Source organism: Salmo trutta, chromosome 7 (assembly GCF_901001165.1).
Source record: "Salmo trutta chromosome 7, fSalTru1.1, whole genome shotgun sequence".
Classification (NCBI taxonomy): Eukaryota; Metazoa; Chordata; class Actinopteri; order Salmoniformes; family Salmonidae; genus Salmo; species Salmo trutta.
Window position 1 is genome coordinate 45,156,617 of NC_042963.1, and position 16,286 is coordinate 45,172,902.

A 16,286-nucleotide genomic window follows, 5' to 3' on the forward strand; every position below is an offset into this window, starting at 1 on the left:
TGTCAAGTTGGCTGGATGTCTTTTGGGTGGTAGACCATTCTTGATACACACAGGAAACTGTTGAGTGTGAAAAATACAGCAATGTTGCAGTTTTTGACACAAACAGTTGAACCTGGCACCTTGTAGAATCCAGACCCCATTCAAAGGCACTTAAATATTTGTCTTGCCCATTCACCCTCTGAATGACACATACATAATCAATGTCTCAATTGTCTCAAGGCTTTAAATATCCTTCTTTAACCTGTCTCCTCCCCTTCATCTACACTGATTGAAGTGGATTTAACAAGTGATATCAATAAGGGATCATAGCTTTCACCTGGATTCACCTGGTCAGTCTGTGTCCTGTTCTTAATATTTTGTATACTCAGTATACAGTCTGTCCAGGTCTGTCTTCAAACACTGTCCATTTCTAGGCTATATCTTTAGCACAGTAACCGGCATTTTGATAAGCAAGTCAAAGTGCTGCTCATTCAATCTTATATCAAGAATATTCCAATATTCCCACCGTCTGCTGCACTTTGTGGCAGGTGTTTCTTTGCTCACACAGCATCTGTATGTTGAGTTCTGAGATGTGGGAAAGGTGATCTTATTCTTTATACACTCTGTCTGGTTGGATAGAGGTAACTCAAGCCTTTAGCCTCTTGTTTTCAGTGGCAGAAAATATATGTGTCTAGATAAAAGGCTCTAAATGGACCGCTGTTAAGTAAGTTCTTCACATTAGGTTTGACAGGTTCAGAAAGCAAAAAAACAAGTGCAATTTGGTAGTTAAAAAAAAATCTATGTTCAGCATTAGCAACTACTTGGTTGATGTGACTTTCCATTGACCCCATAGTGTTGCGGTGAATACTGTGTGTTGTTTTTTTGTTTATTTGTGAAAGTCAGCAGAGAGCTTTATCTGTAGAAGACAGAATGAGGTGTTAGTGTCAAACTCTCAACACTCAGCATGTTTTCTATGCAAATCCCCGAGCAGAAGCTTACTGCTGATCAATGAAACACTGTGCAGGGAAGAAAATAGCAACCTGTGCTGTGCTCTCAATAAATACATTTGTTTTGTAATATCTTTAAAAGACCCTGAACGGTGTACATTTATTCAAACCATATTTCCCTGTCAGGTTAAATTCAGTTGTCCACATTGAGCATTCCACCTAACCTGAGTCACCTGCATAGACGCAGGAAGTATTATTCAGATTTTTCAGGGGGTGCTGCAGCACCCCTACTTCCCACGGCTATGGTCACCTATTCAGTTCAAATCAAATCAAATGTATTTATAAAGCCCTTCTTCAGCTGATGTCACAAAGTGCTGTACAGAAACCCAGCCTAAAACCCCAAACAGCAAGCAATGCAGGTGTAGAAGCACAGTGGCTAGGAAAAACTCCCTAGAAAGGCCAGAACCCAGGAAGAAACCTAGAGAGGAACCAGGCTATGAGGGGTGGCCAGTCCTCTTCTGGCTGTGCCGGGTGGAGATTATAACAGAACATGGCCAAGATGTTCAAATGTTCATAGATGACCATCAGGGTCAAATGATAATAATCACAGTGGTTGTCCAGTTATGTCATTCAAAAGTATTTTCTACCCGATTTAATCTGTATTGTAAACATAATAATCTCATAAACAGATTGGGCCTAACAGTTCACTGTTTTCTGTCAGAACAGACAGATTTAAAGTGACTGAGATGCTAAAATGTAGGAGATGCAGCAGTAAACATCAAATTATGAACAAAACCCCTCAGATTACAGACATCTCACTCCAGTGCTCTCAGCCAGTGAGTTTCTGTCTTAATAGGTGATGTCATACTTCCTACTCTTTGAAAGACATGATTGCTCACTCTCAGAGCAGAACTTACATTGTGCTCAGTGGCCTGGTTTCTGGAGGAATGTGAGTATCACTCCTTGGAAAGCGAGTGTGTTCTGACTGTGCATTATATTTGGAAGGCGTTATCTACAGGCTATTGCTTTGCCTTTATTAACAAGTAATGTAGGGTCTGTGATTATTATACATTGATTGTATTTCTTTCTATGTTTGTCAATTGTATGTCTGTGTTTTGTTGTTGGGCAGATTTACACGGACTGGGCCAACCATTATCTGGTGAAGTCGGGCCGTCAGCGACTGATCAAGGACTTGCAGCAGGATGTTACAGATGGAGTGCTACTGGCTGAGATCATACAGGTTGTGGGTAAGGACTTACCTAGCATTTATACTCTATTGGTAACTTTTTATCAGCAAATACATTGGAATTATTTCTCATTTAAGATTTCATGTAATCATTATGCATTTTGTGTTGGTTTTCCAATGGCAGGCCCAAACTTGTGTTTTTTGCATGGTTATCATATTATACTGCCTAATATTAGTATAATATGATTAGTCACAGTGCGTCTCTCTTCTCTGGCCTTCAACTCACTGGCCTCTATGGTCGTTATTGTGGAGAGGTTAGGAGGGATTGTTAGGTTAGGAGGGGACTTCAAAATCAGTCTGACCTGCATGGAAAGTAAAGCAGGGTGGGTGAGAGATTGAGCAGCGAAGCCTGTCATTATTTTGTCTACACTGTTCATTGTGCTTAAGTGGAGTGAATAGAAGGAGTGTGTGAATAGAAGGAGTGTGGTTAGTGAAAGCCACATGAGGATTGTAGTGGTGATATTTGACTAAGACTGTATCAGGTGCAAAACCACGGCTGCTTCCCATGGTTAGGGCAAGTTGTTACTGATTTTGGATAGATACTGTATGGGTGTCGTCAACATGACTTGTCATTGTGCAGGGAAAGTTCCAAAAAGGATGTGTTACTTCATCATGAAAATATCCTCTTTCATTTCTTTCTCTCTCTTTTGTTTCATCTTTCTTTTCTAGCGAATGAGAAGATAGAAGACATCAATGGCTACCCTAAGAGCCGGACTCAGATGGTGGGTGTTGGTGCTGTGTTTACTCACTCACATAAGGGGATCAATCCTCCACACCCTAAAACAGAGATACCAGGGAGGCTTGCACTACCAACGACATTATACACTGCTCAAAAAAATAAAGGAACCCTAAAATAACACATCCTAGATCTGAATGAATGAAATACTCTTATTAAATACTTTTTTCTTTACATAGTTGAATGTGCTGACAACAAAATCACACAAAAATAATCAATGGAAATCCAATTTATCAACCCATGGAGGTCTGGATTTGGAGTCACACTCAAAATTTAAGTGGAAAACCACACTACAGGCTGATCCAACTTTGATGTAATGTCCTTAAAACAAGTCAAAATGAGGCTCAGTAGTGTGTGGCCGTCACGTGCCTGTATGACCTCCCTACAACGCCTGGGCATGCTCCTGATGAGGTGGCGGATGGTCTCCTGAGGGATCTCCACCCAGACCTGGACTAAAGCATCCGCCAACTCCTGGACAGTCTGTGGTGCAACGTGGCGTTGGTGGATGGAGCAAGACATGATGTACCAGATGTACTCAATTAGATTCAGGTCTGGGAAACGGGCGGGCCAGTCCATAGCATCAATGCCTTCCTCTTGCAGGAACTGCTGACACACTCCAGCCACATGAGGTCAAGCATTGTCTTGCATTAGGAGGAACCCAGGGCCAACCGCACCAGCATATGGTCTCACAAGGGGTCTGAGGATCTCACCTCGGTACCTAATGGCAGTCAGGCTACCTCTGGCGAGCACATGGAGGGCTGTGCGGCCAAACCGGTCATGCTGGAGGATGTTGCAGGCAGCAGAACGTTCTCCACGGTGTCTCCAGACTCTGTCACGTCTGTCACATGTGCTCAGTGTGAACCTGCTTTCATCTGTGAAGAGCACAGGGCGCCAGTGGCAAATTTTCCAATCTTGGTGTTCTCTGGCAAATGCCAAACGTCCTGCACGGTGTTGGGCTGTAAGCACAACCCCCACCTGTGGACGTCGGGCCCTCATACCACCCTCATGGAGTCTGTTTCTGACCGTTTGAGCAGACACATGCACATTTGTGGCCTGCTGGAGGTCATTTTTCAGGGCTCTGGCAGTGCTCCTCCTGCTCCTCCTTGCACAAAGGCGGACGTAGCGGTCCTGCTGCTGGGTTGTTGCCCTCCTACGGCCTCCTCCACGTCTCCTGATGTACTGCCTGTCTCCTGGTAGCGCCTCCATGCTCTGGACACTACGCTGACAGACACAGCAAACCTTCTTGCCACAGCTCACATTGATGTGCCATCCTGGATGAGCTGCACTACCTGAGCCACTTGTGTGGGTTGTAGACTCCGTCTCATGCTACCACTAGAGTGAAAGCACCGCCAGCATTCAAAAGTGACCAAAACATCAGCCAGAAAGCATAGGAACTGAGAAGTGGTCTGTGGTCCCCACCTGCAGAACCACTCCTTTATTGGGGGTGTCTTGCTAATTGCCTATAATTTCCACCTGTTGTCTATTCCATTTGCACAACAGCATGTGAAATGTATTGTCAATCAGTGTTGCTTCCTAAGTGGACAGTTTGATTTCACAGAAGTGTGATTGACTTGGAGTTACATTGTGTTGTTTAAGTGTTCCCTTAATTTTTTTGAGCAGTGTAGTATGGATCATGAGTTATCACGTGTGATTACTGAGCAAACACAACCGGATGATCCTTCCCAAATCTGAAATCCTGATGCTCAGAAAAACCCCTGGTGGCATCTGCTTCTTTCTCCACTGTTTCCTGTGAGAGAATGGCCATGCCTTTTTTAGTGATGCCCTACTACAGTGAAGAGGCATTAAATAGACTGGTATCCCATTGAGGGCCATCTGCCACCCAAATAACAACCTCTCTCGCCTATTTGGGATTGAACCAATCTTGCCTGTGCCCACATACCTATCCATGATGGATCCATGGGTTAAACATCCACTCGACCTCGTTATTGTTGAAATCTCGCTGGACGTACTAGCCTCTATCTTGGTTGTATGGTAATCCAAGATAAATACACTTGTCACGTCCTGACCAGTAAAGGGGTTATTTGTTCTTATAGTTTGGTCAGGATGTGGCAGGGGGTATTTGTTTTATGTGGTTCAGGGTGTGTTTGTGTATGTGTTCATGTAGAGGGGGTATTTGGTTTATATGGTTTGGGGTGGTTGTGTATGTAGAGGGGTATTTGATTTATTAGTCCAGGGTTTTGGTTATTGTTCTATGTTAGTTTATTTCTATGTTCAGTCTAGTCGTTTGTATTTCTATGTTTAGCTAATTGGTGTTGGGGCCTTCAGTTGGAGGCAGCTGTCTATCGTTGCCTCTGATTGAACGTCCTATAAATAGGAATGTGTTTGTCATGGAATTTTGTGGGAGATTGTTTCTTGTTTTGCTGTGTGCCTGACGAGACTGTCTAGTTCGTTTGTTTTTTTGTATACGTTGTTTGTGTTTTCCTTCTTCACTAAATAAAAAGAAGATGAGTATACATTTTCCCGCTGCGTTTTGGTCTACACCCTATGACAACACTGAACAAAAATATAAACTAAACATTCAACAATTTCAATAATTTGACAGATTTACAGTTCCTATAAGGAAATTAGTAAATTTAAATAAAATCATTAATCTATGGATTTCACATCACTGGGAACACAGATACGTAAAAAAAAAAAGGTAGGGGCGTGGATCAGAAAACCAGCGCGACACATCTCCTTCATAGAGGCTGTTGATTGTGGCCTGTGGAATGTTGTCCCACTCCTCTTCAATGGCTGTGCAAAGTTGCTGGATATTGGCGGGAACTGGAACATGCTGTTGTACATGTCGATCCAGAGCAGGCCAAACTTGCTCAATGGTTGACATGCCTGGTGAGTATTTAGGCCATGGAAGAACTGGGATATTTTCAGTATCCAGGAATTGTGTACAGATCCTTGCAACATGGTTACGTGCATTATCATGCTGAAACATGAGGTGATGGCGGTGGATGAATGGCACAACAATGGGCCTCAGGATCTCGTCACGATATCTCTGTGCATTCAAATTGCCATCAATAAAATGCAATTGTGTTCGTTGTCCGTAGCTTATTCCTGCCCATACCATAACCCCACTGCCACCATGGAGCACTATGTTCACAACGTTGACATCAGCAAACCGCTCACCCACACAACACCATGCACGTTGTCTACCATCTGCCCGGTACAGTTGAAACCAGGATTCATCAGTGAAGAGCACGCTTCTCCAGTGTGCCAGTGGCCATTGAAGGTGAGCATTTGCCCACTGAAGTTGGTTACGACTCCGAACTGCAGTCAGGTCAAGACCCTGGTGACGATGACTAGCATGTAGGTGAGGTTCCCTGAGACGGTTTCTAACAGTTTGTGCAGAAATTCTTTGGTTGGCAAACCCAAGGTTTTGTTAGCTGTCCGGGTGGCTAGTCTCAAACAATCCCGCAGGTGAAGAAGCCGGATGTGGAGGTCCTGGGCTGGTGTGGTTGCACATGGTCTGCGGTTGTGAGGCCGGTTGGACGTCCTGCCAAATTATGGTAGAGAAATTAACATTCAATTCTCTGGCAGCAGCTCTGGTGGACATTCCTGGAGTCAGCATGCTAATTGCACACTCCCTCAAAACTTGAGACAGCTTTGGCATTGTGTTGTGTGACAAATCGGGCTTTTTATTGTCCCCGTCACAAGGGGCACCTGTATAATGAGCATGCTGTTTTATCAGCTTCTTGATATGCCACAGCTGTCAGGTGGATGGATTATATTGGCAAAGGAGAAATGCTCACTAACAGGGATGTGAACACATTTTTGCACAACATTTGAGAGAAATAATATTTTTGTGCTTACTGAAGATTTCTGCTATGTTTTATTTCAGCTCATGAAACATGGGACCAACACTTTGCATGTTGTGTTTCTATTTTTGTTCAATATAGTTTCATATTATTAGATATATATCTCTTTCTTACAGTTGCATTCTCTTTATCTGACCCTCTTTCACTTGGACTATCTCCCTCAGTGTAATAATATCTAGCTCTCCTCTCACTCTAGCTGACACCCTGCCTGTTCCACCCTGCACCAGGTCCCAACCACCCACGTTTAACAACAGACCCTGTATTTATATAATTGTTTTTCTCTTGTGGTGGACCAGAAATGGGGAAAATATGTTGTTGTTATTAAAATGATGAGTAGCTCTATGAATTGATGTCTTTCAGTAAGCCTCGCTACCTCAAAGTGAACTTCCTGGATTTTAGTGTAATGGGTGGGAAGTAGTTTTGATTTAATCTGAAACACGTTGCTTTAATTGTTGGGAAACTTTCCTGCTGTTACTAATGAGTGTTCATGAATTGCATGTAATGATCTGTGGTAAGGTCTGAATGAAGAGAGGTTAATGATTGAATTGTGGCCTATATGCTATTCTAGTTGTACTTTATGATTGAACCATCTGACGGATGGTTTCAGTTGGTGCATTGTACAGTATTATTTCAGCTTTCATCATTAGTGGTTGGTTATAATCCAAGAAGGGCCATATGGTTAATGATTAGACAGAGGTTTTCTTACATCTCTGGCATTTTATTATTTTTTAATTTTTAATTTTACCTTTATTCATACAGGTTTTTTCTCATTGAGACAACATCTCTTTTCCAAGAGAGACCTGGTCCAATAGCAGCAGAGGAAACAACGTTTCAGACAAAACAACTTACATACACTAACACATCATTAAACACAACTATAAACACACATACAGTACAACAAAAACATATTGCATTAAAAACACAAACGTCTTGACTAAAAACAGCTGGCCTAAAAACAATTACACTCTTCTATGATATATACATCGATCAAGTGTTTAAACTCCACCAACGAAACTAGATCATCACATTTTAAAATGTTCAGGAGAGAATTCCAGGACCACGGAGCTGAGTAACTAAAACTATTTCTACCATGACCTGTTCTAATTTTTGGTACTGTTAGAAGCAAATCAGAATGGGACCGTAATTGATATTTATTTACTGACCTGACTAAAAAAGAACAGAGATAAAATGGCATTTTACCCAATGTGGCCTAATAAATCAGTGTATACCAGTGTTTAAGCCTACGCAAGGTCAATGACGACCAGGCAACAGCGCTGTAGAGATCACAATGATGTGTTAGACGTTTCTGATTTGTAATGAACCTGAGGGCTGCATGACACACTGAATCAAGTGCTCTCAGGGTAGTGGTTGAGGCCTGCATATATATAACATCACTAAAATCTAAAACCGACAGTAATGTACATCATTCCAGCTCCTTCCTGGCCTTGCATACATTAAGCCTAATGTTGTATTATCATTGTATGGTGACACCAAATCAAATCAAATCAAATGTATTTTATTTTTTATTTATTTTATATAGCCCTTCGTATATCAGCTGAAATCTCAAAGTACCATATACCGTTCAAGTCGGAAGTTTACATACACCTTAGCCAAATACATTTAAACTCAGTTTTTCACAATTCCTGACATGTAATCCTGTTAAAAATTCCCTGTCTTAGGTCAGTTAGGATCACCACTTTATTTTAAGAATGTGAAATGTCAGAATAATAGTAGAGAGAATGATTTATTTCAGTTTTTATTTCTTTCATTACATTCCCAGTGGGTCAGAAGTTACAAACACTCAATTAGTATTTGGTAGCATTGCCTTTAAATTGTTTAACTTTGTCACGCCTTGACCTTAGAACCTTTTTTATTCTCTATTTTGTTAGGTCAGGGTGTGACTTGGGTGGGCATATCTAGGTTTCTATTTCTTTGTTGGCCTAGTATGGTTCCCAATCAGAGACAGCTGTTTATCGTTGTCTCTGATTGGGGATCATACTTAGGCAGCCCTTTTTCCCACCTGTGATTGTGGGATCTTGTTTGTGTGTAGTTGCTTTCTGCACTGCATATAGCTTTACGTTTGTATTGTGTTGTTTTTTCCGGTGTCATTTTGAATAAAAGTCAAATGTACGCCTACCACACTGCACCTTGGCCCAGTTCTTCAAACGCTCGTAACAAACTTGGGTCAAACATTTCGGGTAGCCTTCCACAAGCTTCCCACAATAAGCTGGGTGAATTTTGGCCCATTCCTCCTGACAGAGCTGGTGTAACTGAGTCAGGTTTGTAGGCCTCCTTGCTCGCACATGCTTTTTCAGTTCTGCCCACAAATTTTCTATGGGATTGAGGTCAGGGCTTTGTGATGGCCACTCCAACACCTTAACTTTGTTGTCCTTAAACCATTTTCCCACAACTTTGGAAGTATGCTTGGGGTCATTGTCCATTTGGAACACCCATTTACGACCAAGCTTTAACTTCCTGACTGATGTCTTGAGATGTTGCTTCAATATATCCACATAATTTCCCATCTCATGATGCCATCTATTTTTTGAAGTGCACCGGTCCCTCCTGCAGCAAAGCACCCCCAGAACATGATGCCACCCCCGTGCTTCACAGTTGGGAGGGTGTTCTTCGGCTTGCAAGCCTCCCCCTTTTTCCTCCAAACATAACGATGGTCATTATGGCCAAAAAGTTATATTTTTGTTTCATCAGACCAGAGGACATTTCTCCAAAAAGTACAATCTTTGTCCCCATGTGCAGTTGCAAACCATAGTCTGGTGTTTTTATGGCGGAGCAGTGGCTTCTTCCTTGCTGAGCGGCATTTCAGGTTATGTCGATAGGACTCGTTTTACTGTGGATATAGATACTTTTGTACCTGTTTCCTCCAGCCTCTTCACAAGGTCCTTTGCTGTTGTTCTGGGATTGATTTGCACTTTTCGCACCAAAGTACATTCATCTCTAGGAGACAGAACGAGTCTCCTTCCTGAGCGGTATAACGGCTGCGTGGTCCCATGGTGTTTATACTTGCGGACTATTGTTTGTACAGATGAACGTGGTACCTTCAGGCATTTGGAAATTGCTCCCGAGGATGAACCAGACTTGTGGAGGTCTACAATTTTTTTTCTGAGGTCTTGGCTGATTTCTTTTCATTTTCTCATGATGCCAAGCAAAGAGGCACTGAGTTTGAAGGTAGGCCTTGAAATACATCCACAGGTAAACCTCCAATTGACTCAAATGATGTCAATTAGCCTATCAGAAGCTTCTAAAGCCATGACATCATTTTCTGGAATTTTCCAAGCTGTTTAAAGGCACAGTCAACTTAGTGCATGCAAACTTCTGACCCACTGGAATTGGGATACAGTGAAATAATCTGTCTGTAAACAATTGTTGGAAAAATTACTTGTCATGCACAAAGTAGATGTCCTAACCGACTTGCCAAAACTATAGTTTGTTAACAAGAAATTTATGTGGAGTGGTTGAAAAATTAGTTTTAATGACTCCAACCTAAGTGTATGTAAACTTCGACTTCAACTGTATATATATATTTAACTAGGCAAGTCAGTAAAGAACAAATTCTTATTTACATTGACGGGCTACCCCTGCCTATCCCGGACAACGCTGGGCCAATTGTGCGCCGCCCTTTGGGACTCCCAATCACGGCCGGTTGTGATACAGCCTGAAATCAAACCAGGGTCTGTAGTGACGCCTCTAGCACCAGGATGCAAGTGGAGCCCCAAATGGCCTTTGCTAATGTATGTATGACTGCCCTATCTGTACGGATGAAGTTCCATGCCCTGACTCCTCTCTCCTCTCCCCCAGATTGAGAACATTGATACCTGCCTTGGATTCCTGGCAGCCAGAGGGGTGAACATCCAGGGGCTCTGTGCAGAGGGTACGTCAAACTGCCACTATCTACCAGACACTCTCCCTCATATCTGCTGCTAATGTAGAGCATTTAATGAATAACTCCACGTTACAACGGACTGTGGAGAGGAAAAGATACCAAAAGATACCAACCTCTCTGTCTCTCCTCCTATTGCAGAGATCCGTAATGGGAACCTGAAGACCATTCTGGGTCTGTTCTTCAGCTTGTCCCGCTACAAGCAGCAGCAGCAGAAGGTGTTGAAACAGAAGGCCTCTCATCAGCCAAAGCACAGTACCCAGCCTGGACATACTCCCCATAGATCACCAGCCCCCTCTCACACCCACACCCATCATACCCACAGCTCCACTGCACCAGAACACAAAGCAGCATCAGATATGCTGTCCAGGTGAAGTACCTTGTAACAACCCAACATCCCGTTTCAACACATGGCAAGATCTCCATGGTTTGGAGAAGCTCTGTGAGATTATTTATGAGTAACCGCAGTACTCATAAAATGTGACATGAATTCCTCACGTTCAAGTGATAGTGTTGTTTATATCATCCATACTAATTGTGTGAAGTCTCATCTACGTTGGTGTCCATGCCATTGGGTAGCAGGCAGAGATTCTTTGAATCTCCTTGCTTTTACATAACTTGTTCAAGTTTCTATGATCCTCTTGATCTCATATAAGCTGCATTCAGATCTCTGGCTGCTTTTACATTGTGTCTACCCATCTCTCTCTTTCTCCTCCATGCAGTCTATCATCCAAGGCTTCAACCACTCAGAGTAAAGGGCTAAAGCTCTCTGTGGCTCAGAGAAAGTCTTCTAGGTCAGCTTTCATCTATCTCTCTCTTGTTCCCTTCTCTCTCATTTTCTCTCTTCCCCTCTTTCTCTCGCTCTCACTCCCTCTCCTCTCTTTCTCTCTCTCTCTCTCTCTCTCTCTCCCATAGACACTGCATGCTGCAGTCCACTCACACTGTTGGAGATGCATCAAGTCTAGTGTTTGAAAAGATTCCCCATTCTCCCACCTAATTTCTGATAGTCTTGTAGTGTGTTAGACCTTTTTATTTATGTATAAACACTTGCATCCTGGTGTGTTTGCTGTGTGCATGGTTTAGTATTATGGAAGTGCTTCTCAACCTGTCTGTTTCGCCATGTGTGAGTGTGAGTATGTCCAGTACCTTTTCATGGATTATAAAAAAAACTCAGCATAAGGTAATGCACCACCTACTGGTGTAACTGTGCAACCACATGTATCTCCCCTGAGGTGTTTTTCCATAGATTTACATTTTAGTAATTTAGCAGACGTGACTGACAGTGCATGAATGTTTCATACTCGTCCCCCGTGGGAATTGAACCCACAACTCTGGCGTTACAAGTGACATCCTCTACACACTGAGCCACACAGGACCGCCCTTCCATTCAAGTACTCACAAATATGTTAATGATACACTCCTTAATAATGTTATTTGAGGAATATTATTTCATCCCCTTTAGCAGATGAATTATGTTTAGAATTATGCTGGTTAAGAAGAGCATTTCTGCTGTTCAGTGTTTATTTAACTAGTCACTATTTCCATGTGGCCCACAGACTGCCAGGCCCCACTACGCGAGTCTCAGCCCCAGGCAGCGAGGGGAAGCATCGTGGGGCTTCCAACAGCAACCGCCGCAGCCAGAGCTTCAACCACCATGACATGCCCAAGCCCTCCAGCAGTGACAGAGGTGAGTTACCGTACATGAGGAAGTAATCCTGTGCTTTTAGAGGCAAACCACTTGGGGTACACCCATTTTATAAATCAATATGGTCGTCCAGTGCAACAACAAATAAAAAGATGAAAACAAATCTCCTGGATTCAGAGCAATCTTGTCTAGACTGTTATCCTAGAACGTACACACAGACACATAAACAGATAACCTAAGAAACCATGTATGCAATCTTATCATTTTCTATGCTGTTAGAGGAGCAGGTAATGATTTAACAACATGGGTGCTGCTAAGCTTAACTTGTTGTTGTAGTAGAGGCTAGTGTGTTTTATTTACATGAAGTAAAATGTAACACAAAATCTGAATGATGTCATTTTACATTGGGTCTTAGCTTTAGGTTTCAGGTTTATGTGTAAGCGTATGCTTTACAGACAACCTTTAATCCATGGACGTTTCTGTTTGTGAAGTAAACAACTATTTCCACACTCCAGCACCTATCATTTCATCTGGCTTGCTAAATAACTCTCATTTTGATGACATCTGTTTTGTGAGTATTGCACAGTTCTACATTTGGCATAACAAATGTGTTACTTCCTCTGCTTTCTAGAGCCTATATTTACTGTGTATTCCTGCCTGTGTGTTTGACTATAGTGTGGTGGACATCACATTACACCATGGCTTTACAATCGAAGTGGTATAACTAAATCTGTCTGAAAACATGGCCTTGTTTGATTTAAGATCTTATAAATGTGTCTTCACTGTAAGTCTTAGTTCTAGATTGGGTCCTCAGTGGTATGAAGCCAGTCAGGCGGTACTTCCCCAGTACTGTGATGTATGTTAGTGAGAGTAGAGCAGAACAGAGCTGAGAAGAACAGAGTCGACCAGAACAGAGCCGAGCAGAACAGTACAGAGCCGAGAAGAACAGAGCAGAACAGAACAGAGCCGAGCAGAACAGTACAGAGCCGAGAAGAACAGAGCAGAACAGAACAGAGCCGAGCAGAACAGTACAGAGCCGAGAAGAACAGAGCAGAACAGAACAGAGCCGAGCAGAACAGTACAGAGCCGAGAAGAACAGAGTTGACCAGTACAGAGCCGAGCAGAACAGTACAGAGCCGAGAAGAACAGAGCAGAACAGAACAGAGCCGAGCAGAACAGTACAGAGCCGAGAAGAACAGAGCAGAACAGAACAGAGCCGAGCAGAACAGTACAGAGCCGAGAAGAACAGAGTTGACCAGTACAGAGCCGAGCAGAACAGTACAGAGCCGAGAAGAACAGAGCAGAACAGAACAGAGCCGAGCAGAACAGGGCAGTACAGAGCTGAGCAGATCTGAGCAGTGTGACGGTAGGGGTTAACTTTCTGGCTGGGTAGTTTACCTGGATAACACAGTCTGCATTCTACAGCCTACAGTACAGTCTACAGTCAGCCAGTGGTAGGCTGCTGCTGCTGTGTGATGAGGAATTCACTGTGCATTGACTGAGCCCTAATTAGTGTACATGTGGAACAGAGAGGGAGGGATAGAGGGAACAACAGAGAGAGAAGAATGGGGAGCGAGAGAGAGAGAGGGAATGAGAGACAGAGAGGAAAGGCTAGAGGGAGAAAGAGACAGTGAGGGAGAGAGCGGTACAGGGAGTCTCATTAGAGTGAGAATCTTAAATGTTTGGTGTTCACTTCTTATTGACAAATCAAGCATGACTGGAACTATACTATGACCACTGTCATTCCTGACCTGTCAATCAAGGGAGGGTGAGTGTCTCTGAGCGACTATCCCATGGTGGGGTGGGTAAGGGGGGGAAGGCAACGCATAGATGTTTGTTGTTGCCTAATTCAGACTGGGGGGATATAGAGATTGTGCTAGTTAAAAGTAAAAGCTAGAGCGTGGTTGTAGCAGGTTTACGTGTCTGTCTGTCCTCATGCTCTACAAAGATTAGATTGTATTCAGTAGGAGACTGAAGTAAAGTTACTGTGAAGTAAAGGTATTGTGGTCCCTCTCTGCTAGACCAGGACTGGATGATCAGCCCAGCTGGTGTTCTATTCTTGTTGAGGAACGTTCACTTTTTACCAGTGACAAAAGAACCAGAGCAGACTGTCCAACTCACTTAAACATGCACAATGTAGATGTATTTACCAAGGAATAGAGACATGATTACTACAATGAATTCACCATATTTTGTATACAAAATATTGTTGATTTCAATTCTGTCATACTAAATGATGCGAGAGGTGGTAAATACACAGTTATACACAGTTGGAAGAAAAAAATCGGTAACACTTTGACACCTGGCGTCATAACAAGTTATGACACGGTAATAACCATGTCATATGTCATAACAGCTGGCATAACTTGCTGGCATTAACCTGTCATAACAGCTGGCATTAACCTGTCATAATATGTTCATAACACTGTCATGACACATATATTTAAACCTTATTGACATATATTTAAACCTTATTGACACATATTGTGTTATCTGGCTTATATGATTACGATGGTCATAACGCTTCTTGACTGTAACATAAAGTGTGAAAGAAACCTGAAATAAACTGCTAAAGAAACCTGAAAACTAAAACTTCATACCAAATATATTATGGCAATAACACATTCACACATTCTCTTATAATCTCCAGCTGGCACAGCCAAAAGAGGACTGGCCACCCCTCAGAGTTCCTCTCTAGGTTTCTTCTTCAGTTCCTGCCTTTCTCGGGAGTTTTTCCTAGCCACTGTGCTCCTGCACCTGCATTGTTTGTTCTTTGGGATTTTTGGCTGGGTTTCTGTATAGCACTTTGTGACATCTGCTGATGTAAAAAGGGCTTTATAAATACATTTGATTAATTGATTGACTCTCTAATACTGCCAAATAGTGGAGTGGGTCGAGAGCTTCAAGTTCCTTGGTGTCCACATCACCAACGAACTATCATGGTCCAAACACACCAAGACAGTCGTGAAGAGGGCACGACAATGCCTATTCCCCCTCAGGAGACTGAAAAGATTTGGCATAGGTCCCCAGATCCTCAAAGTTCTACAGCTGCACCATCAAGAGCATCCTGACCAGTTACATCACTGTCTGGTATGGCAACTGCTCGGCATCCGACCCAGTACATCACTGGGGCCAAGCTTCCTGCCATCCAGGACCTCTATACTAGGCGGTACAGAGGAAGGCCCCAAAAAATATGACTCCAGCCACCGAAGTCATAGACTGTTCTCTCTGCTACCGCATGGCAAGCGGTACCGGAGCGCTATGACTAGGTCCAAAAGGCTCCTTAACAGCTTCTACCCCCAAGCCATAAGACTGCTGAACAATTATTCAAATGGCTACCTGGACTATTTACATTGACCCCCCCCCCCTTTTTGTTTTTACACTGTTGCTGCTCGCTGTTCATTATCTATGCATAGTCACTTTACCCCTACCTACATGTACACTACCATTCAAAAGTTAGGGGTCACTTAGAAATGTCCATGTTTTTGAAAACTTTTTTGTCCATTTAAAATAACATCAAACTGATCAGAAATACAGTGTAGACATTGTTCATGTTGTAAATGACTATTGCAGTTGGAAATAGTTTTTTTATGAGTGTCTAGTTTGAGAAAAAGATGCCTCACAAGTCCTCAACTGGCAGCTTCATTAACCTCTTATGGCTAGGGGGCAGTATTTTCACGGCTGGATAAAAAACGTACCCGATTTAATCTGATTATTAGTCCTGCCCAGAAACTAGAATATGCATATAATTATTAGCTTTGGATAGGAAACACTCCAAAGTTTCTAAAACTGTTTGAATGGTGTCTGTGAGTATAACAGAACTCATTTGGCAGGCCAAAACGTGAGAAGATTCTGTACAGGAAGTACCCTGTCTGACCATTTCTTGCCCTTCTTTGTCATCTCTATTCATTACAAAGGATCTCTGCTGTTACGTGACACTTCCTACGGCTCCAATGGGCTCTCAGAGCCCGGGAAAAACCTGAATGACGTAATTCAAAGCCCTGG

At 42.8% G+C, this 16,286-nt stretch overlaps 1 protein-coding gene across 1 annotated transcript in view; it reads left to right on the forward strand.

The window, feature by feature from the left end:
* The window catches only part of nav2b (neuron navigator 2b), a 104,920-nt gene that overhangs the window by 13,565 nt on the left and 75,069 nt on the right, over window positions 1-16,286 (forward strand). Inside the window, exons 2-6 of the mRNA XM_029759100.1 lie at window positions 2,056-2,173; window positions 2,842-2,894; window positions 10,555-10,627; window positions 10,778-11,006; window positions 12,193-12,323. Coding sequence (XP_029614960.1) covers window positions 2,056-2,173; window positions 2,842-2,894; window positions 10,555-10,627; window positions 10,778-11,006; window positions 12,193-12,323 — 604 coding nt within the window. The remainder of the gene's footprint in view (window positions 1-2,055; window positions 2,174-2,841; window positions 2,895-10,554; window positions 10,628-10,777; window positions 11,007-12,192; window positions 12,324-16,286) is intronic.